Genomic DNA, 24,177 nt, shown 5'->3' with positions numbered 1-24,177 from the left:
GATTTTTGAGGAATTGGGAGGGTAGTTATATATAGTGGTCATTTACCTTTGAAGCGACAAACTAAACGCGTGAACGCGTTAAAAATTTTGGACAGGTTGGAAGAGAGAGAAAACACAATAACTCAGACAGTGATTTACCGGAGTTTTTCTCTTTCTCTCTCTCTCTCTATCTAAGTAAGGAAATTTTTCTAGACAGAGAAGAATCTGCGTGTGTGTTTGATGACTGATTAGTCTGAATATCGGTTGATTGATAAATAAATATGGCTGTATGTAATTCCGATATTTTTTACTACTAACTTGGACCGGACCGTAATTTTGGTACGTATTTATTATAGTATATTCTAATGATATTTTTGTACAATATATTATGATTATATTTGATCAATAAATATGAAATTCCTAATTTTTTTTAACTTGGATTGGAAATTTCGCATTTATTTATTTATTTATTATATTATGATAATATCTTTTTACAAGATATTCTTGTCAAAAAATATTATAATTGTATCTTTTTACATGATATTCCTGATTTTTACAAAATATTATAATTGTATTTTATTCCTAAAACTGGCTCATTATGTCGCAGATGTCGCGGTAAAATTGGTTCATGATTTTCATGTGTCGTGAAGGATATCATAGCAGGACAAAACTAACAGTCAAAATTAAGCAACTATAGTTAGGTCTTGTTTGTGACTCGTGTAATTTTACTATTTTATTAAGACTTGAAAATGGAATGCATGCATACCAATGGCATAGCATAAATGTTGAGAGATGGTATAGATTACATTACAGGAACATGATCTAGCCTCGTTCGTAACCCATTGGCTGTTTGGGAAAAGAAAGAGCAGAGCAAACCCGTGTGCTATTCTTTATTATTTTCCTCACTTCCACAATGGCCGACTTAAAACAGTAGTACTATTATCTCAACTATGATTCCATTGCTTCAATCGATTAACATTGATGGATGAACTTTTGTTCCCCTGTTGTGGGTTCCCTAACTATTTTAGTCGAGAGTTACGTACGATTGTTTTGAGTTTTTTGAGCTACACAAAAAAAAAGCATTAGAAAAAAAACTGAAAGAAAAAGGGATAAATTGAGAAAATAAGCTTGTTCTGTTGACTGAGTGTATTAAATACAAAGTAGTATTTATAGTAAAACTATTGCCTATTAACCAAATATCGTGACTTAAAACGTGTAACCTTTATTCGGCTAATTTTTATCGGTGCTGCGTGATAACTCCCTCGATAATGAGATCTTGGTGCCCTATGTTTGGCTTCAACTTTCTCTTTTCGGCATGATCCTCTGACAAGTTCCTTTTATGCAGAGTTACACTACAGATCATGTCCTTCCCTACATTCCTCAGAACGCTATAAGAAGGCATCATTGGTAAAGCTTCGTTGTCCAATCCTGTTATGTTTTTGACGTAGTTTTGAGTCTATGCAGATCCACATTATGAGTTAGCGGCGTTGATAAAGAATCAGCTCACTCGGTTGCTCTAACATCACTTATCCTTCACTCACTTGAAGGGCTTTCTCACATGATCACTTCAGTGATGGATCCATAAATTTTGAATAGTGGGGGCACCATTATTCACGAACACTGAATGATTTTTTTTTTCATTTTCAATATCAATACAAATATCTCTCTATATATAAGTAACTAAATGATCACTTAATCAGTCATCTTCCATTTGACTTTCGATAGTATTCATATTATCTAGAAAGGATTTAATATACAAACAATGATAGGTGTTAACCAAGAGAGAAAGTATTTGTGATAAGTGTAGGCCATGTAGTCAAAATTTCAAATTTTGATATATTATACTACTAAAAATAAAAAATTCCAAAAACATTAGGTAGACACATGCCTACACAATCCACAACATGCATCCGTCTCTGGACCACTTAATCGACTATTTGCCAAATTTAACTAACACCATAATTATTTTTAGGTGTAAACAAAGAACAACTTATTTGTAGACTGCCGTTTATAAACCTTAATTTAACTCATGTTCGGATATAACTTGGGTATTTTAGTTTGAGTTCGAAGTGCAGGAAATGTTGGTTAATTTGAATCTGAATTTGAAAATATTGAAATACTGCCACCGTCCCTTAATGTAACCCCCCTTTGTATTTTTCACATTTCTTAAGAAAAGTTGTCAGTGTAATTAATGTGGCTGTTTTGTGTATAAATATTACCAAATTGTCCTTTGTTTGTATGTTTATTAAATTTGACTATTCATATTTCAAGACAAGTTAGTAGTATTAATTAGGGGTATGTTTAGGAAAAAAGTAATAAATGCATCTAGTAATTTGAAAAGGGGGTTACATTTAGGGACAAAAATAAAATCAAATGGGTGGTTACATTAAGGAACGGAGGGAGTAGAATTTAGAATCAGGTATTAATTACACCTTGAATGTGATAATTGTTGTTTGAATGCTTGATCTCGTCATCAACAACATAATGATGCTAATTCAATCATTATTAGCTGAAGATGATTTTTTTTTAATCAAAATAATATATGAATTTGTTCATAAAATAATGATAGAATAATATAATTAAACAATTTGTGAAATAGTTGGTTGTTTTTACTCGAAGGTTTGCTTTTGTAATTAATTTGTGGTTGAATCCTTGATTCCGTGGCTCATATTTATCTCACAAAAATATTAATTTGATTAATTTTATTAATGGTTGATTGCATGCTTGATTTGTATTTGAATTTCTGTTTAAATGTTTGATTTTGTGGCTGATACAGTGATACTCAATTCACATATATTAAATTAAATAATTTTATTAATAATTGATCGAATGCTTTATTTTGTAACTTGAAAGCTTGATTTTGTCTTCAAAATCAAAATCAAATATTGTATGGATTGATTAGAATCAACCCTTAGTGTCTTTTTACTTTTATTTTATTTAACTTAAATAGGTGGTTTCCACACATACATTAGTTTTCTCTTTTGTGTTTCTTTTCATAATTTTACCGTCTTAATGCGACATTATTTTGTTTATCATATTGTGTGATGTTGTTTGATTTCTTGTATTGTTACAATATTTGCTTGGTTCAGATAGATTCAATCAATGACAAGTTCATAAACGTTGCAGATTCAAAAGCATGGTTATTCCGGTAATTTTGACTTTGTCATATTTCTATACATGTTTTTTTTTTTGAGAGGAAAAAGATTTATAGCATTTCATTAATCAAAATGTGTTCGATACAATCTGGTATTTGAACCAAAACTTGGAAACTAGCTGATAATGTGGACGCCTTAGCTAACTCATGAGCAGACTCATTTGCTTGTCTCCTAACAAACTCTACACTGGAGTTTACATAGTAAGACCTAAACATAGTTCTACAATTGTGAATGATATTGCCAAATTCAGTAGCATCATGTTTAGTGGATAAGAAACTATCAACAACCCTTTTTGCATCAAGCTCAAAATCAATTGGGCCAAGATTAAGGACATGGACCCATTCCAAAGCAGATAATAAACCAAGAGCTTCTCCTATATGAACTTCTCTCAAGGGACTAATCCATTCAGTTTTAGCAAGCACAAAAGATCATGTATCATCTCGAATGCAAACACCTATTCCAACTCTGTTCAAACGCTTGGAAAAAGATGCATCAATATTGCACTTGTAACGTCCTTCAAGTGGTTTTCTCCAACTTAGGCTATCTGGATTAATTTGTGAAATAGAAGGGGGCTGAATAATTGATTTCGCTGCCTTCCAATCAAACAATAGGGATTTCCCACGAGCTAGCACAAAAACCTGGGCATCTGTTGCATCATTCCAAACCTTGTTATTCCTTTGTTTCCAAATGCTCCACAATATACAACAAAACTCAGCTGCACCATCCGCGTTTAATGTCTGCAGAACCCGAAAAATGATCCCTGCACAGTTCTGTTCCTGATTTAAAATATTGCAGATATCAGAAAAATATTCCCACATATTCCATACATTGCAGCTACTTGGACAACGGAAAAACAAATGCAAACTGTCCTCATCACTCGCATCACATAAACTACAAGCAGAAATACAGTTAACCCCCTTATCATTAATACGCATACGAGTCGGTAAAACATTCCTGCATACTCTCCACATAAAATTCTTTACTTTAGGTGGTGCCTTAAGTTTCCAAATCAAATCCCAAGCACCCTGTTCTTTAAAGTGGTTAACATCAAACAATTATTGCATACAGAGGTGATAAGCACTCCGCACCGAATATTCACCATTATTTTCCTTCAGCCATATAAGTCTGTCTTCATGCACAGAAGGATACAAAGGTGTATTTACCACATGACTCACAATCTGCTGATTGAAAATTGACTGCAAAAAAGGTACATTCCAAGCTTTTTCCCCTGGTAAAATGTAATCTGATACTTTTAGACTATCATATAGTGAGATGCCATCATAATCAAGAGTAAGATATGTATTGCCTGCAATCCAGTTGTTATTCCATATTGGAATCGAAGTTCCATCTCCTATTTTCCACCGACTACCAGCTTTAAGAACAAATTTGGCATTACAAATGCTTCTCCACACAAAGCTCGGTTTATGACCCAGAGAAGATTCAAAGAAATTACAGTGTGGAAAATAACGAGCCTTATATATTCTAGCTATGAGAGATTCAGGATTAGTCAATATTTTCAATCCTTGTTTGCCGAGCATAGCAAGATTAAAGGTCCCTAAGCTCTTGAAGCCCATTCCTCCATCATTCTTATGCATAGATAATCTATCCCAAGACATCCAATGGATTCCTTTCTTTTGTGCTCCTGAGTGACCCCACCAAAAAGAATTCATCATTTTCTCAATCTCATCACAAAGGGAAGACAGTAGAGTAAACAGACTCATGAAGTAAGTAGGAATGGATTGGAGAACTGATTTGATCAATACTTCCCGACCTACTTTCGAGAGACATTTACTACTCCAAGAGTTAATCTTCTTCCAGACTCTATCCTTTATAAAATTAAATATTGCTTTCTTGCTTCTTCCAATCATAGAAGGCAAGCCCAAGTACTTGCCTGTTCCCAACACAGCTTGAACCCCAAGAATATTAGCAATGTTATTATGCTAAACTCTTGAGACATTTCTACTACAAAATATTTCTGATTTTTGAAGATTTACAGCTTGACCTGATGCTTTCTCATAAGTTGCCAAAATGTTCGTCATCTTCAAGGCTTGATTAGGATTTGCTCAAAAAAACAGAAAACAATCATCCGCAAAAAGAAGATGGGATATAATAGGAGCATTCTTACAGATCTTCGCACCATTAATCTCTCCTCTAGCCTCTGCTTTCTTAATAAGTCCGGACAAACCTTCTGCACAGATAATGAATAGATAAGGCGAGAGTGGGTCTCCTTGCCTCAGTCTTCTACCTGGAATAATAGGGCCAGCAACATTACCATTTACTAACACAGAATAATCAACAGTTTCAATGCACATCATAATCCAATTAATCCATCTATCAGAAAAACCCATCTTCCACATAACTCCTTTCAGATAAGTCCAGTCGATTCTATCATAAGCTTTGCTGATGTCAAGCTTGAGAGCCACATCCCCGATCTTACCTTTGACCTTGGACTTCATATAATGGATAATCTCAATGGCAGCCATTGCATTGTCTAATATAGATCGACCCGGAACAAATGCTGATTGACTTTCTGAGATACATTTATTCAAGACTTTTTTTAGTCTATTAGCAAGAACTTTAGCTACAATTCTATACATGTTGTTTTATGCTATTTGTGTTTTATGTGCTTTTTTCAGTTTGATTGAATGAGCATTGTTTTTTTGGTAAAAAAAAGTTCTTAGTATTCGGATCAATTTAAAATAGATTATTATTTTTATTATCCTTTTCACTTAATATTGGAGATCACTTTTGCAACCTCAGCTGCAAAAGCCTAACTTTAGGTTCTAGAATTGTGTTTTTTCTTTTTTCTTTGACTGTATTAGAAATTTAGAATTGTGTAGTTAAATTATTTTTATTTGGATAATAGATTAATTTTTTAAAGTGAATAGAATATGCATTTGTTTGACTAAATTGCTGCTCGACTGTTTCCTCTATCCTCTTCCATATGCCAATTGGATTTGCATGAGAGATCAAAAGACGGTGAGGTTTACGTTTTTTATTACCTGGCAGATCATGGGAACATGTTCTCTCCTCTCTTTGTGGTTTATATTATACTCCATCCGTCCCGGAATATCTGACCCATTTACTAAAAAAAATGTCCTAAAATAACTGAGCCATTTCAATTTTTAATACAACTTTCATCATTCCCAATACAATATAACTCTAATTAATACTACTTTCGTCATTCCCAATACAATATATTTCACTTTCCCCTTTATTTATAAATTTTTCTTAATCTGTGTGAAAAACCAAACTGACTCAGATAAAACGGGACGGAGGGAGTACTACCTTTGAACCTTCCATGATGCTTCTTCTGTGGTTTATCAACACTCCAAGACAAGGATATAAAACAAAATTCAAGATTGCTCGTACTAATCAGGTGCATGTATTATCAACAAAATCATTGTATGATTATCCGTAAAATAGTTAAAATATTTTGAAACTTATGTAGTCAAATTTTTAAAAATGTAAAAGATAATTTTCTTAACAGGTGTTTATAGGACACTAGCTACTAGGACCCTAATTTATTTTATGCAAACACGATAAAAAAGAGAAAACAAAAAATATAGTTTACTTCTTTTTTTATTTTTTATTTTTATAGGAAACAAAGAATATAATTTGAGCTTTACCCTCAACAAATGCATAGTTGAAATTCCTTTTTTAAGGATCGAGACATTATCCTACTATTTGACGTTTTGTTTAATTCTCGGAAGACTTCAGTTAGAACAATACAGAGTGGTGGTATACATGTAAGCATATCTTTATTTTTAACAAATAAAATATCTTACTTGTTTAGCTTTTAAACATATGTGGTTGTCCTGAACAAGTAATCTCAAATGAAGATTATTTTGTAAATTTGTAAACAAGTTGACCAAAGAACAACAAATAAGAAACAAACTAATTAAAAATAACTACTTAAATAAGAAATAGAAAAAAATTGACCAAAACGTATAACCAGATAAAAAAAAATGTCAACCTTACAATGTTTTAATATTTTAGTTCTCTTTTCGTATTATAAAGATCAAAATCACCATCCTAATATCAATACATTTTTTTTTTGCCTATTATATATTTGCCTCTCTTAACTAATTAGTTCCATATGATATGGCTTATCAAAATTCGTGGATGAACAAGTAATTCTGAATAAAGACTAGTTTATTTTCAAATTGTTTTCCTTTAGACCATATCAACATTCTACTATCATTAATTTTGGATGGGAAATACATGTTTGAAAATTGTTGTTTAGTCATCTATAGTTTGCTCAGAGGCGCCTCAAACTGACGAAAATGTCTTCAAAGACAATTAATTATCATACGCTCTAGATCGATTTTTAATTGTCATTCAAAGAACAATAGTTAATTGTCGTTGGCAGGAACGACACTTGGGTATCAGTTATAGAGAAAAACGCAATACATGTTTTAAAACTCAGTTTTAAGTGTGATTTTGGGCACTACTTCAACATTCATTCATTCATATATTCATTCAATCCATCATTCATATATTAATATATTCATTGATTTCATTCCTTCATATATACATACATTCATTCATTTGGGTATTCATTCATTCACAAAATTAGACACAAATCATGGAAAAGTCATTCATCCATTCGAAAGTGCAAATAATTGTTTAGATAATTACATACCAACATTAATCAATTCATCATCTACAGACCAAAATAAAAAACAAAATACAACAAAAATCTGTGAAGCTCCTCCTTCTTCTTAGAAGTTGATACTAGGTTGCATGCAATGTTTCAACCACAATCCGCAAAAGACAAGCACATAAGTCTTCAAATGTCATACCATTTTCCAAACTCCCACCGCAATGTTTCAAGAGTATCCCTAACATGCTCTTCAACCAATACCTCCAAATTGGTAGTGCCTTAAGGTGAGATACCCGATTGAACCCAAATATGGTTTTGTACTTGGTTGATTTTGAAAATAACGGTTTCGAGTTTGTGTGTGTTTGTTGTATATAACATTGAAACAACAATTTATTGTCGTTTGGAGTCATTCCAAACATAATTAATTTCCGTTTGAGAGCGAACAATAATTAATTGTCGTTGGGACATTTGCATCAGTTTGAGGTGCCTGCGAGGAATTCAAATGTGCAAGAGCAATTTTCTTCATATTTTGACAATCATCATAAGTAATCAAATATGTATTTATAGTATAATGCGTGGAGAGGAGACGTGTAAAGAGAGCTATGAATTTAAGACAACGTACTCTCATGTTAGTTGAAAATTCACATAATTAGGGGAGATTTGGATTTGAAGAATTTATTTTTGAAAGTTTTTAGGTTAAAATTAAAAAATAAGAAATGAAAAAAAGGTGGCTGAGCAATTTACATATGTTGGTATAGAATCCGAACATGGATTTGAAGAGTTTATTTTTGAAAGTTTTTAGGTTAAAATTAAAAAATAAGAAATGAAAAAAAGGTGGCTGAGCAATGTACATATGTTGGTATAGAATCCGAACAGAGACAAAATAGAAAAATCACAAGACTTGCAAAAAGCTTGAGAGCGATAAGAAATTCTCTGATGAATTTTTCTAGTCACACTCCAATTAATTTTTGTTACACTTAAATTTACTTCAAATTTTATGATAATACCAAATTGCATTTTCATAGTCACGTTTAGAAAACCTATTTTTTCATACCTAGATTGATGTTAACGTAAATTGAGTTTATGTATGTACATGTAAATTAAGTTTACATGTGCACACCTGAACTCAATTTACGTTGTTTATTTTTTTTTCCCTTTTTTATTTTAAGTTTCGTCAATGGAGTTTAAATGTGTAAAGGTAAACTCAATGAAAGATAAACAAATTTCTTGAAGGGAAGCAGGACAAAGTGATCAAAAGATACATTCTAAGTGAATAACCCTCCAATACACTTGATGACCAAAAGGAAACATAAACACACCAGATGGAAACATCGCACACTAGAGGAAAACACATCAAGCAAAACGCACCTGCTAACAATCCAAAAACTGCAGAATATTAATCGTGTCTGTAATAAACCAGTTTCGTCAATCCCACTATTAATTATAAAAAGAGGCAAACAGAAAACATAAAAAAAGAATAAATTAAATACATTTTTGACTCCCCTATTTTTTAAAATAATTTAGTTTCAATTTGTAAATTCATCAGAGTAGAGGTGGAAAATTTAAAAAATTGTGAAAGAGTGAGAACAAAAACTCAATTTAGGAATAGAGGTGCTAAAACTTTAAGTTCTGCAAAATGGAAAGAACAAAAATACATTTAAGCCTAAAAAAATGGTATTTGCTCAGCTGCCAGACTTGAATTAGTAGAATTGAACTATCGATAAATCTAGTGTGTTGGATGTTCTGCTAAACATTTCACGAATCCAGAGTAAAGCCACATTTCAATTGCCACAACAAAATACTATTGGACTCGTAGTTTCGGTTTCAATCCCCGTTGAAACAGAGTTGAAATGTGCTGCTAAACATTTATCTATACAGTATATTCAATTTGAGATAAATCAACAAGGGTAGCTCACAGCTTCATAATTTTTTTTGTAGGTGTTATTTGGGCAAGGGTGATTCAACTCAGTTATTCTTCTGCCACAAGTAAATAACAGTTCGAGAAACAAAGGCCAATAGTTATTATTGGAAATAAAAATCTCATGACAAGTCATTTGAGTTAGAAAGACACGCTGCACCTCAACATCAAAAAACAATTCCAGAAATATCTGGTCAACCAAGAAATCCCCAAGGCGAGTTTCGCCTTGAAACGATTATTATTATAAAAAGGCGAATACAAAAAAAATGTTGAACCAACAATTTCAAAAGAAACCAACCGATATATCTCAATATCGTCATTGTCAAATATAATACAGGTCGCGCTATCTTGCAATTAACCTGTCAGTGCTGATGCTCCAGAGATAATCTCAATCAATTCAGTGGTAATTGATGCTTGACGAGTTCTGTCACAAAACAAACAAAGAGACTAGTCAGTGAAATCATAGGTTCGCTGAGAATCTGAGTTACTGATGCAATTATACAGGATGGACCAGAACAAAAATTTTGTCTAAATGTTGAATGTATAATACATGCATCTACAAGAGAAAGAAAAAGATACCTATTATAAGTGAGGGTCAGACGATCAAGCATATCCCCAGCATTCCTGCTAGAGCTGTCCATGGCAGACATCCTTGCTCCTTGCTCACTGCAGGCATTCTCCAACACCGCATTGAACATGACCTATATACAACAAATAAAGTATAGAACAATAAGTATAATTTGAAAGAGAGGTATCACCTTCAAACGTCAAAGTTCTCAATTTAAACACTGACTCAATAAAAAAGCAGCAAAAGGAAATAGAAAGAGTACAAATCAATAAGCACAATATTCAGGTTGATGTAGTACAATATTCTTGTTAACACAAAAGAATCAGGAACAAGGTTGGGCGTAGACAAGATGGGCCTTTTGATGTTATGGTATGTCCAAATAAAACTATGTAGTTGGGAGTGTAATGGAGGAGGCAGTGGTGTACTTGGACTCTTGGGGAAGGACGGGGTTTTTGGGAAGGTTTATCATTATAAACTTGACAGGTCACTACTTTGTGGATGTTGTAGTAGTATTCTCACAACCCTGCAGTATAAGAGGTGTTTACCAGTGATGTGTTTCTTTTCTTCTCTTACTGAGTGATACTAATACTATTGCTATCATCAAGCCCTCTCATAATTAAATGGTCAGTATCTTCCTTATAAAATTTATATAAACAAAAAGTATTAAGAAGTATAAAAGAAACGAAAAAGGAAAACATGTAGCAATTGTGAACTGCTGAACAGAGATACATCAACAGAGATGAGAAAATATGAACAACACTTGAGGCATTTGAGAGACCTGGGATCTGGCTCCCAAACTACAGAACAAAACCCCTTATTACTTCACCCATATTATATGCATCCTCTAATTTCCCGTCTCTAACTAGTTATCTAACCAACAATATCAACTAACTACAACTGTCTAATACACAGTTATAGTTTCCAGATACCGAATGTTGTATATAATTTCAATGCACCACTTTACAGCTTATATGTGAGTATATATGAACTCTGAATGGAATGCGGTGAAAACTGAAAAATCAATCAACAAGTATCTGATCACCCTTCTCTTGATGCTTTCTCTCGGTCTCCTTCCTATGCTTTGACCGCTTCCTAGCTATGATGCATGGGTACGGGTACGGTACCCGGTACGGGTATGGGTACCGGTGCGTAATACGGCAAATTTTAAAAAATGAAGGTCCGGGTACGTTGGTATAAAACATCAAAAAAAAGATTTTTCAAGTGAATTACTACACTTCTATCATCATGTTGCTTGAGAGTTTTTTTTTTGTGCATCCCTTCTACTATTTTGATCAAAAGCAAGATAATTTTGGTTATTTTTTCAACGCCCTTACGTTTTTGCTGCACCAACTACGACGAAATAACTAAGTATAAATAGGTACGGTTCGGTACTAAGTTACGAGTGCCATACGCGTACCCGGTACTTCTCCATGTTTGGAGTACCCATGCTTCAGAGCTTCCTAGTAACCAAAAGGTCACAACAAATCATGTATCTGCAATTTCTAACTAGATATTTTCAAAACCACTAGGTAACATGTCCTTGAATGCTCTGAGAGAAAGTTCATTCTCTCGCACACACCTTTGAAAGTAAAGTGATATCAAAACTGCTCTAGAATGTTCTTGGCAGAAGTTGTTCCATCCATGAAATCATAATCATCTTAATGCAAGGCAAAATAAACTTGTTACAAAGTCAATAGGAAGCGGAAAGTTGTGTGGAGGGATAGATATGGAATTATTTCCAAATAGCCAGGTAGGGGCTAGGTTAGAGGAAAGTGAGAAAATTTGGTATAGAGAGTAAGGCTTAATTTGATCCCTGTTATGGATTTCACCCCGGTCCCAGATAGCATTTTATATTCTAGGTTTCGTAGTCTCTGTTCTATCAGAATGTTCTAAATGCAAAAAATTCAAAGCAATTTTCCTTGCAGTGTCATATTTTGAATTTGATTCTGAAGTCCTACGTACGGCAATTAGACTAATTCAAATTGACGAAATGGGTAAAAATAAGCAGTATACAACAAAGTTTGTCAGGAAGTTTTGAAAATTGTACGTACGCAAGAAAACTGGAACTCGGTCAGATTCTGAAGAATTTCTGATTTTGTGTCACCCCCTTCAATCTCATACGAATCCAGTTCACCGAGACTTCCTCCAGCTTCAGCCTCTCTTTCAACAATCTACATGAAAATTGCATTACATCACACCATTGAAACAGGCAAAAAGCACAACATCAAAGCCTGATATTGCAAAATAAGTTTTCATGGCTTTCTTCAAATAAAGAAACACCAAACGTCGAAACTTGACAATATTTCATGTCAGGGGACCTGGGAAAAACTTCATTACAATAGGCAATATTAAAAATTGTTTAATAGATGAAAGTACCTCGGGGGATAGTATAGTTGACACCGTTGGTAGAAATTGTACAACGGATTGAAATCTGTTGAAAACAATCCTCAGTGCATCATACTCCACGTTTTTCAGAATGTCATCAGCCAAGACAGAAACCTGAAAATACAACAATTAAAACTAAACAATGGGTATATACTCGGTGTAAGACTGTAAAATAAAGATGTAAAATGTATATGTTGCAGAGATAATATTGATTTGCAATAGTCAAAATCCACAATGAATGTTTAAATAGCTTATTTTGGGGGAAAATGCTTTCTTTGGCAGCTTTTGGGAGAGCTTTTGAAAACAAAGTTATTTTCCTCACAAAAGCTGAACAGTTTTCAATATTCAACAACAAAAAGGCAGGTTTCAATATTCAACAACAAAAAGGTTTTAATGTCACTGGGTTGGGTTCCCTTGCCAGCATTAAGCAACCACCACATTATATTCAGTCAGAAAACAATACTGCTGTAAACCAGTTAGAGTGACGTTCATATTTTCAATATTCCTTATAACAAACTAATTCAGGACCAATTGTAAACTTTGTTTTCAAGATATATATGTAAAACACAAGGTTTCAGAAAACAATTTTACTATAAAACCATTAAGAGCAATGTCCATATTTTTCAATATTCCTTAAAACAATTTAATTTAGGACTAAACTTGTTTTCTAGATATATGTAAAACACAAGGTTCAAGACACAATATACTAACCTGAGTATAATTCAGAGGATTCTTTTGTATCTCAGTTAAGCTGAGTGCAATGTCTTTCTTTGAGTCACGAATCAACTGAGCCTTAGCCTTCTCTCCCAATATGACATACTTTGTCTCTTTATCAGGTCCTATAGTAGCAAATAGGTTTGGAACCATTACCATTACCAGAATCTCAAAATATTTCAGCATTACAAATTTAGCATCAGTTTCGTTATCTTATAAACAATTTAGGCAAATGAAAACAGTATTTCACATTGCAAAGGTTCTAAATTTTGTCGGGGATAAAGTTACATTATGATCCTTGAAATTGCAGACAATTGTGGGCAAATACAAGTGATGCAATTGTGGATGTGGACATTCAAAACACTTATTTCAGCCATCACAATACACAGACAACAAAGAGCAAAACATACCAGAATTCAACTTGCTCAAGGCCCTGCTTATCTTGACAGACGTGGAGTTGATTCCACCACAAAGACCTTTGTCTGAAGAAACGGTAATTACAACATTCTTCTTGACATCAACGCCTGAAAGAATATAAAAGGAACCACAATGAGCAATGACACAAAACAGAAAACTCACATTCACATACAAATTAGTACGCACCGTGTGGACAATTCCTATTCATCAAAAATCAAGGGTGAAGGGCTATGTAGCACCCACACTTCTGATTGAATGTGTGTCTAGTATTGTTGGACACCTCACTCGTCAGCGTTCGATACCGACATGTGTGGTTACAATCAATTAATTCATTTTTTCACAAATTTTTACTAGTGTCGATGTGTTTGTGTGTGTCAGTGCTTCATTGGTGAAGGGTCCATTCAGTCTTTGTTTTCAGTCTCCAATTATTGCACAATCATACAATTCAGAAAAATGCTAAAATTAAAACAAATTGTAACAAAATAAAAAGGAATAAAATATGAAATAACGCACTTGTAGCATCACCGAGAAGAGCCGTAAATGGCTGCCACAAACCACGTGAATTTTCAGCCCTGGTTTGAACAGCACGTAGTTTAGACGCAGCAACCATCTTCATAGCCTTAGTAATTTTCTGAATATTCTTGACACTCTTCATCCGATTTCTCACTGCACAAACAATTACACAGATCCATAACACAATCAAAATTTATTCATATCTAACCTAATTCATCATAAATCTAACAAAACAATTAAAAAAATGAAAAGAATAATAATTAGGGAAATGATGATAAAATGAAAGTACCAATTTGAGTGGAAATAGAACGAGCTCCTCCAATAGAAGATTGATCTCTGCAATAGAAATGAAATGAAGAGGCTAATTGAAAAGGATTAAAGAGAAAATGGTGAAATTAGAGAGAGTGAGAAAGAACGAACAAGGGAGAGATGAGAGGAGATCGGAGAGTGGTGTTGATTGGTGGTTGGGAAGACATGAGAGGAGCTAAACGCTTCCCTTCGCGTCGGAGTGCAGCAGCCATCGCCATCGATTTGAGATTCTTTCGTTGATCGCTGAGAGAGAGAAAGAGAGGAACCCTAGCTTTTTAATACAGTTCTGTTTTTATTGTTGTTGTTGCTAGTAGTGAAATGAACGAATATGAATGTTGTTGCTTAACTCTTCAATGAGACACTATGCTCTCGTGTTGTCACAAACTTACACATTTCTCTAATTTATTGATTTGACTATATTTTTTTTTTAAAAATTATTGAATAAATTTTTAAAATAAATATTTGTTTATTTTTGACAGAAATAAATATTTGTTTATAATAGTGATGAAATGATAGTTTTTTTTCTTTTGATTTTTTTAGAATGTATATTTCAAAATAGAGGAATGATATTTTGACAACCAATTTTCAACAACTTTTGTGAAAACTCTCTTTCATACTCTCATTATACATTTATTCTCTCTCTTTCTTTTTCTCTCTCTATTGTTATTGTCCAATAAGAATGGAGGAAAAAGGTTGTCCCTAAAAAGTTGTTGAAAATTAGATGTCAAAATATCATTCTTCTTCAAAATATTTGATGTTTTCGTATCTTTAATATTTTTTCTCAAATTTATCTTTGTTGAAAAACACATCATAAAACTATTTTATGAGATAAAAAGTACTCGATATATCAAAATCATTAGTTTTTTTTTTTTACAAAATCAAAATCACTAGTTGACATGAAATATACAATCATACATTAGAAAAAAGGCTAATTTTTTTATTGAGAGAATTAGAAAAAGGCTAAATTATATTTTCGATTCTTTAAGTTATTTTTTAAGTTTAATTTTGTCCTTTAAATCTTTTCTTAATATTTTGGTTTTATTTTTTAAACGTAGGCGGATATAGCAAAGAATAGACAAATCTTTTATATTTTTTTGTTAGAGAATGATAAATTAATTCATATTATTAATATATTTTTAATTTAAAAATATTATAACAACATAAATTCAATTCTTCATCTAATAAAATTTTTGAGCTCCTTAAAATATGAGTATTTTGGATTTTGATGAAGAACGAACCTCCCCAAAACCCTTTCATTTTCCACCAAATCCCTCATATCTCTTCCCCTTTAAACTTGCAAACAAGGTCTTAAGTTTTGTATGTCCCCTAATAAATCCCTTAAGTTGTTTACATTCCATATTTTGGTCTCTTAGATTATAAGACAAATCTCTCCTTTAAGTAACAAATGTTAGATACTCTAATCTTTCTCAATTAGGTCCCTGGTCAAGTGACAAAAACATAAAGATAATGACCTAATTGAGAAACTATTTACAAAGACAATGACTAGTTTGAAATATTAATAGAGTCGTGGACTAATTTAAGAATGACTTACAAAGAGAGAGACCAACTTAGTAGTTTACTAAAAAAAATATAAAAGGGCAAAGTATCTTTGATTTGAATCTAGTCTAGAGTATGCAAGTGTTAAGAGAGAACGTTGTCATCCATTACAGTCCTAACCGACTCAAAGGGATTAGTATTTCATAATTGTGCATGATGGATGTACAATTTATACCAAAAAACAAGCATTCAATTGTTCATGTCTTATGTAATTTTACATCAAATATTCGATGATATTCATAACAAAGAAATCTCGTTTTTTTTCTGGATGAGTTAGGTCATGACGACTCATCAAAACTGAACTCTAAGACTCAAAAAATGCTTCCAAATATTGATAACATAGCGGGGCACCTGCCGCCACAATCCCATAACTACGGCAAAGAGACGTTTACTCTCTAAAATATTAAGTTAATATTTTTCTTTATATATATAAACAGAATACATGATTTTTGGTTGACTTTTTCAGCTATAATTATACCATTAAATAAATTTGATTATAAAAATGTTACTTCATTGGTTTCGTTAAAAAATATAAGAATTTACGGTATATTTACTATATTGTTGATATTTTTCTTGAAGAAGATAAACAAATTATATTAAAAAATCACCACAAGCTCCTCTAGCATAAGATGTGGCAAAGGAAGTTAAAGAATCCAAAAAATTACAATGAGACAATTCACAAGCTACGACAAAGTAGCAAAAAAATAAAATTACGTTACAACCTGAAAACATAATAAAAGATTTAACCTCCAAATCGAATACTCAAAATAAAAAACAAGGCAATAAAATTTAAACCACCAAAATGCTTGGAGTTTATCCTTTTTCCAATAAGATAGAAGCTCTTCCGATTTATTGTGAAGATGTCTCTTATTGCGGTCCTTCCAAATAGTAAAAAGAGCTGCAGTCTAAATAATATTAAAAGTCAAACGAGAGTTGTTGGAAAAACCCCCAAGACCCCCAAACCAAAGAAAATGCTCAAATAAAAAATCTTGAAGAGTCGTTGAGATGCCTAACCATTCTGATATTAAAAGCCAAAGTTGACCATAAAAACACAAGAAAAAAACAAATGATCACGATCCTGAACCAATCCGCTAGCGGTCGAACAAAAAAAATCATTATAATCCAAGATATTTTTCCTAAACAAATTCATCTTAGTTGCTAATCTATTCAGGAACAAACGCCAAATAAAAATATTGACCTTAAGCGGAATTCACATAAGCCATAAAACATGATTGCAACCAGGGTCGTTCCTACGAATTCGGAGGCTCGGTTCTGTAAGTGAAAAGAGACCCGTAATAAAATAAAAATGTATTTTTTTAAAGAACAATGTTCTATTTAAATTTTTTAAAAGATAAACACAAGGTGTCGTATATATGTTGTACACCCAAAGTTGAAAATCACTACTGTATACATGAGGAACCTCAAACCACCATCCCAAAAAAACATTCACCTAACACCAAATGTAAGATGACCCAATTCTAATAGGCCTAACAAGACAACAAAATAGGAAAGTGGAAACCTGGGGAGTAGTGGGGTAGTACTTAGTAGTATTATTTGACTATATTTTTTTTTTAGGCCTATTCCTTGGGGAGGCCCAGCTGCATTGAGCGGTTTGCACACCTCAAAGTCTGGTCCTGATTGCAGCGGTCATCAATTACCACAACCGTTGTTGATATTGAAAAAGATAAGTATAGTTTGTTATAATACAAAAGTGTAAGATATCTATTATCTATAACTATAATTTTAATTAAAATCAAAATATTTTTAATCAAACTTTCATAAAAATAATGTTCATAATTTATACGTATTAACGCAATAAAAAGAGCAGACAGACGTACACGTCTCGATGTTAGTTTTGAATAATATTTTTGTGTGTATGCCTAGTTAAGCCTTACACGATTGATCTTGTGACCAATATATACAACACTAGCTTGTGTGTACGCACACCATATCAGACAACAAAATGTAGCAATATGTCCTTAAAAAAATATATGTAACACACACCGATCTTTCTTTTTGCCCATAAAAGATAGGTAAAAAATTGAGTCTTCCCTTTTCAATTTAGACCTAATTAGTAGTCTCTAAAGTAAATTGGAGAGTGGTAATTTATGGATTAAATTAAAGATAGTTATATTCTTTTTTTTTTAAGAGAAGATATGTGTGTGTTTGTTTCTTTCACGTACAAACTAGAGATCATAGCTTTTGAATTAATCATGACTGAAAATGAAATTTGTGCTTAACAGGAATGATATAATAAGGCAGCAAAGTGTCGTTTGGATAAGCATCCAAGTTCCAACATCAATTTAAAGGATTTGTCTGTTAATATTGGACACACGTATATAATTTAGCATGAGAACGAAGAGTCTCCGCTCGTTATTTATATATAATAATGATTATTACATGAAAGAAACATAAAGGAAGAAACATTGCACCATGGACAAACATGTATAAGGGAAGAATTGAATTACAAAATGTCTATTGAACTAATTATTGAAATTATATTGTTGCATGCTTAATCATCACATAGTGAAGGTGAAGTTTTATTATAACATGGATATGATTTTACTTAAGTTCCACTTCGTGATCCAGCATGAGATCCGGCATATGAACCAGCTTCAGAGCCTCCTCCAGAAGACCCTGACCCAGCATGAGAACCTGCATATGAACCGGCTTCAGAACCGGCTTCTGAACCCGCTCCAGAAGACCCTGACCCAGCATGAGAACCTGCATATGAACCGGCTTCAGAACCTGCTCCTGACCCAGCCCCTGACCCTGCACGAGATCCTGCATGGGAGCCGGTGTTGTTTTTGGATTTCCAAACTGTTAAATTTGGATTTCCAAATTCTGTTATCTACCGAAGTTGTTACTAGGTTGAGTCACGACCAGGTCGCTCTCTTTAAGACGTTTCGTGGCACTACCCAATGTTGTGCAAGGTAGACTATCAACCACGCCGCCTCCAGGATAAAACAAGCCCAGCTACAACTGTTCGATTAACTAATGCAATGTAGAAAATCGTTCGAGAATTACACCCTCAAATATGGTTCTAAGACCACTCTTTAATATTGAAACCACTCAATTAATATGGTATTGTTACCATTCTATTATGGTGCTGAGACCACTCAAATATGGTGTTACCACCATTCTAACTTTAACTTCTCCAAAACATCAATATGGCACCACGACCACTCAAATATGGTGATACCACCATTTCTCATTAAATAGAAAATTATTGAAATAATTTATATACTGTTAAGATCATTCTTAATTCCGACGGGACATTTGTATCATGAAAAGGGACTATGATCTTAATAGTACTCTATATTCCGAATGGACATATATTATCGAAGGGACTATGAACTTAAGACCACTCTTAATTCCGAAGGGACATTAAACAGAAAAAGGGACTATGGTCTTAAGAACATTCTTAAAATATGGTTCAATCGATTGATCGAATCCACTCGATACGGTACGTAACCGCTCTATTTGAAACCTAAAGGGACAGAGAGGAGTAGAAGCAGAAGAAACTTGTTAACACAAGTCGGAGGGAGAAGAGAAGAAAAGAATTCCCGACAACTCAATGAAATTCTTTTCGGTGTGAAGAATGAGTGGGGCGAACTTCTCCTTTTATAGGGAGAGTTTGTAACAAAAAACGAGTGACTTGGGGATTAAGTCTGCTTAATCCTTAAGCAAACGCGTTTTGTTTCTTAATTGGATATATCCGGAAGTTTCTGGATACGCGATTTAGATCGGGTCGGATCGTAACAAATTTATTTATTACGCGTAGCGCTTACGGATAATGATTAAATTAATTAATTTAACATTTTCAAGTAACAAAAAATATATATATCATTTTTTTTAATCCACGACCCAAGCCCGGCCCGACCCGGCCGGCCGGCCGGTCGGGCGGCGTCGCGCGCGTGATATATATATTTTGTAAGCGTTCACCCGTTCACAAAATTGGGTACCTCAAGGGCACACTCTTGGAGGTCACTTTGCCCATATATAAACACTTACTAGTTGGGGTGACCCTCCAATGAGGGACATTTTTAAGTCACACCCACACACTAGTTCTTTCATAGTGTTTTTCTTTCCAATTTTCTTCACTAGAATTAACTAGTGTTCCAACAGCCGGCTTCAGAACCTGCTCCAGAAGACCCTGATCCCGATCCTGATCCTGAAGCCGAAGAAGAACCAGAACCCGAACCAGACCCTGAACCAGACCCTGCACCTGCACCAGAGCCAGCAGCACCACCACCACCACCAAGTCCAAGTCCTAAACCAGCACCCAACCCTATTCCCACACCACCCAAGTCCAACCCAAGGACCTTTCTCGCTGCTCTACTTTCACATGCAATAGCATTAATTGCAACAAGCAAAGAAATAACAGCTAAAATTTTCATTGAAGCCATTGTCACAGATCAAACAATAAAAGCCAAATATATATATCCGCACGAGATTTGAAATTATACTTTGAACTTAGCTAAAGCCAATATTGATTTAAAGTTGGAATGTTTTAATTGTAGAGAAGTGTGTTAAGATATGCATGCTATTTATAGATGAGATCATGGTAGCGCTAATGTACGTCGGCAAGCATGTGTAAATGCGGGAGGTGTGCATGCGTATGGAAATGGGACAATGTAGGAAGTGGGGGTGTCACTTGTGGCACAAGTCAACTTTTTTCTGGTAGAAATTTTTATAGCACAAAATAATTTTGATATGTGTACATTATTTGTCGTTATTGAGATGAGTCCATTAGTAACAGTACATGCCACTCACTTCAGCATAATGTATAGTACATATAGTGGGATATACATGATTTTGATACGTGTAAACCAAATTCAAGAAGTGCTATTATGGATATAATATATGTTTATTTGCAGGGGCCACTAAAACACGTTAATTCAAGATGTAAAACATATTCTGAGAACGTTCTGGAAAAGTTATACCAAGCTAACTTTTGTTTGAAATTAATTTTTATTTGTAATTATTGCTCTTCCATTGATTTATAAAATTCAACATTTGTTAACTGATATGTTAATATAGCTCCTGGACTATTTGTGTTTATATTTTGTATATGCAGTTGTAACCCTTCTGTAGAATGGCAAATTTCCTCTTCACTTTCTCTATAAGCATATATTTAGATATACGTTAAAGAACTTCATGTTATGACATGCATGCTTACTCATCAATGCCTAAGAAAGAATAGAAAAAATATTCTACATAATTGTCCTTAAGGCGTAACTCAAGTGGTTGAACCGAGACCCTTGAAAGTCTTCATTTCGATGACATGAAATGTTGAATTCATATCGCCTTTTCACTTGGTTGGTGACAGACGAATTTAAATCCGTTCAAAAGAGGCAACATGGTAGACGCGCACAAACTTTTTTACCATGTTGCGTGCTTGCTGCTACATATGCACATTATGTGTTTCCAAGTGAATATATGGCCTAAAGTAAATTTTCAAGGAGACCTTTATGTTTTAAGTTATGTGCTTTAAGTTACAATATTTATTTACCAGCATGTGTCGTTTTTGCTTTATAAAACTAATAGCAAATTGAGTGCAAATTAGTAATTTAAATTACAGCTCTTCTTCTTAAAAAAAATAAAAAAATCACAGCTCTTCTTTGCATGTACACGCACAAACCGGATCTGTTTGACGTTGCAGATTTGGGGCAATCATGACTTTAACTTCTGTTTTGGGAGTTTTTCATTTGTTGCTTTCGGGGTTCTGTCTTGTTCTGCATTTTTATTCTTTTTGTTCTGTTCCAGACTTCTCCGCTTTTTAATTGGCATTTACCAGCAGTTTGATTATATTATAGAATATATTGGTTTATGATTTTTAAAAAGAATATCAACACGTGATTTTTCCGTCAACTATTGATATATCTTATTGTAAAGTAAATTGCTTATAGTAGAGAAACCAAAACTACATGCAGCAACTAAGCTTTTTACCTGCATGCGGTAAAGAAAAGCTTTTATCTGCGTGTAATTAGAAATGGGAAAAGCTGACCAAATTGATGATTCTTAGACAATGGACAAATATAGGTAGTACTGCATATTCATTTCATTAATGAATATGCCTTGAAATTTCATGAGCAACAAAGTTCAACTGTAACCAATTATTGTGTGTTTATCTCAATTCAGTTAGAAAGGAAATTTTGAACTTTCGGTCTGAATGTAACACAGTAACAGAAAGCAAGCAGCATAAAACCACAACATATTTCTGCCGGAAATTAATCAATTTCGGAAGATATCACACTTAATTAAGTAATGCTACTTTTATATATCTGAATTCAACCATGATACAACCCTACATTGCCATCATCTACGTATGACTCAAAAAATTAAAGCTAATGCCAAATTACAAGTAGATATTGGAAATTTGGAATCATAACAGGAAGACTAAAATAAAAGGTTGAATTGAAACAACTAATTTTTCTTCACTAAAACACACATGATGCATGGAATCCACTATCTTACATGTTCATTATTTAGGTACACACCAGCTACTAATTTATCACACCAAATAGTCTAAGATTTTCTTTTATTTAAATCAACCATATTATCTATATATTTATTAATCAATTCATGTCTTTCCTTAATTAATCACCACCACCTTCACCATAACCCCCACCATGACCATAACCAGAGCCATAACCAGAGCCCTGCCCAGAGCCTCCACCGCCGCCACCACCTCCTCCTCCACCACCTCCTCCACCGCCACCACGACCACCACCACGACTTCTACCCCCTGATCCCGAACCAGCCCGAGAACCTGCATATGATCCTGCCTCCGACCCTGCCCCGGAACCAGATCCAGAACTAGAAGACGAAGAGGACGATGAACTTGAGGAAGAGCTAGAACCAGAACCAGAGCCTGCACCAGCTCCGGCTCCAGAGCCACTACCACCTCCAATTCCCAAGCCTACTCCTGCACCAAGTCCAATTCCCAACCCACCAAGGTCCAAACCCAAATCCTTCCTTGCTACTCTGCTTTCTGATTCAATAACTGACATCAAAACAAGCACCGCAAGTAAACAACATGACCAAGGTGCAGCCATTGATTCCTTGTTATTAATTATAATGTATAGCTTGAAGTAGCAAATTAAGCCAACTATATATATAGTATAATATAGAATTGAACAAACTTTAGAGGGTATGTAGTGTATTTGATTTGTTGGCTACTATGAAGAAGCCTTAAAGGTTTTTGGAGTATTTATAGATGCTGAATGCTATGGTTAATGGCATGGCGTGAAATTAAGTTGCAGAGTATGGTGTTGGTGTGAAAATGCGGAATCATTATTTTAAGTTTGACGCTAGAAAGTGGAGGAGATCATATTGGCGTGGCATATTTGAATTTGGATGGATAAAAACTTGTGGTTGAAACGCCTTGAACTTGCTCATTGGCATGATTTATGGCATGTGCCAATACAATGCCGACTCATATGATGGCCACTCAACTTAGTGGAGGATGAAAAATTGTTTATTGTTGACTATGCATGTTATTGTTATGGTACTATGAAACAGTTATACAAACACACAGACTCGACCTTAACACTGATATGTAATTACATGTGTCGGTGTTAGACATTGATGAGTCGAACAATAAACAAGTCTTTAGTTAGAAGTGTCGGTGCTACGTAGGTATGCTCTGGTATTTTTGCTCATTTTTAAATTTTAAAATATATTAGCGATACATTTCAAAAAATATACTAGTTACAAACCCGTGCTTCGCACGGGGTGGATTGCTTTTTTCGGTTAATTTTGTTGGCAAACACATATTTGTTAATACGCTTAAAAGTAAACTGATTCCAAATATAGATATTACATGCATATAAATATAATAAACCATGATCCATAACATATCAAATCCTAGATAGGTCTACCATAAACCATGATCCACCCCCTACTTTCAATATGTAATATTTTGTTCTCATGAATGATTGCTTATAATGTTTATGCTTTTGGGAAAAATATTATATTGGATGGATAAACTGCGAAATAACAGATATTTATAGACTATAATAGATGAAGACGACTTGTCACGAGTAATAAA

The 24,177-nt window shown here is 33.8% G+C and overlaps 3 protein-coding genes across 4 annotated transcripts; all 3 read right to left on the bottom strand.

Annotated features, from left to right (window-relative positions):
* Nucleotides 1-9,737: 9,737 nt before the first annotated feature.
* On the bottom strand, nucleotides 9,738-14,884 carry ATP3 (gamma subunit of Mt ATP synthase). The gene is made up of 9 exons (XM_085738823.1): nucleotides 14,676-14,884; nucleotides 14,545-14,591; nucleotides 14,256-14,408; nucleotides 13,736-13,849; nucleotides 13,323-13,450; nucleotides 12,603-12,725; nucleotides 12,278-12,397; nucleotides 10,238-10,359; nucleotides 9,738-10,082 (listed from the first exon to the last, which is right to left on the bottom strand). Exons 1-9 carry the CDS (start codon nucleotides 14,780-14,782, stop codon nucleotides 10,013-10,015), a joined length of 984 nt encoding a protein of 327 aa, XP_085594949.1. The 5' UTR covers nucleotides 14,783-14,884; the 3' UTR covers nucleotides 9,738-10,012.
* Nucleotides 14,885-18,461: 3,577 nt separating this feature from the next.
* Nucleotides 18,462-20,783, bottom strand: LOC146903249 (uncharacterized). Of its 2 annotated transcripts, none has more exons than XM_085734554.1 (2): nucleotides 20,263-20,783; nucleotides 18,462-18,869 (listed from the first exon to the last, which is right to left on the bottom strand). In XM_085734554.1, the coding sequence occupies exons 1-2, from the start codon at nucleotides 20,528-20,530 to the stop codon at nucleotides 18,688-18,690; spliced, it is 450 nt and encodes a 149-aa protein (XP_085590680.1). In that variant the 5' UTR covers nucleotides 20,531-20,783; the 3' UTR covers nucleotides 18,462-18,687. The 2 variants fall into 2 exon arrangements, with proteins under 2 accessions (XP_085590680.1, XP_085590681.1); XM_085734555.1 differs by having other exon boundaries at nucleotides 18,462-18,941; nucleotides 20,248-20,654.
* Nucleotides 20,784-22,384: 1,601 nt separating this feature from the next.
* On the bottom strand, nucleotides 22,385-23,309 carry LOC146903248 (uncharacterized). The gene has a single exon (XM_085738822.1). The coding sequence runs from the start codon at nucleotides 23,180-23,182 to the stop codon at nucleotides 22,724-22,726; it is 459 nt and encodes a 152-aa protein (XP_085594948.1). The 5' UTR covers nucleotides 23,183-23,309; the 3' UTR covers nucleotides 22,385-22,723.
* Between the last annotated feature and the right edge of the window lie 868 nt (nucleotides 23,310-24,177).

This window comes from Medicago sativa, chromosome 8, assembly GCF_051527215.1.
Source record: "Medicago sativa cultivar Bolivia chromosome 8, Bolivia_mono, whole genome shotgun sequence".
NCBI lineage: Eukaryota > Viridiplantae > Streptophyta > Magnoliopsida > Fabales > Fabaceae > Medicago > Medicago sativa.
Note: the sequence above shows the minus strand (reverse complement) of the source record. Positions and strands in the feature narration are given on the sequence as shown.

Excerpts from the sequence above, each read along its gene's own strand:
- LOC146903248 (XM_085738822.1), bottom strand. The coding sequence starts at position 23,182 with ATGGCTGCACCTTGGTCATGTTGTTTACTTGCGGTGCTTGTTTTGATG.
- ATP3 (XM_085738823.1), bottom strand. The coding sequence starts at position 14,782 with ATGGCGATGGCTGCTGCACTCCGACGCGAAGGGAAGCGTTTAGCTCCT. Across the intron at positions 14,409-14,544 it reads TTCTATTTCCACTCAAATTG|TGAGAAATCGGATGAAGAGT; the intron begins GTACTTTCATTT and ends TTGTTTGTGCAG. Across the intron at positions 10,360-12,277 it reads CCGAGTTCCAGTTTTCTTGC|GTCATGTTCAATGCGGTGTT; the intron begins GTACGTACAATT and ends TGTTGTATATAG.
- LOC146903249 (XM_085734555.1), bottom strand. The coding sequence starts at position 20,530 with ATGGCTTCAATGAAAATTTTAGCTGTTATTTCTTTGCTTGTTGCAATT. Across the intron at positions 18,942-20,247 it reads AGCAGGTTCTGAAGCCGGCT|TTTGGAAATCCAAAAACAAC; the intron begins GTTGGAACACTA and ends CAAATTTAACAG.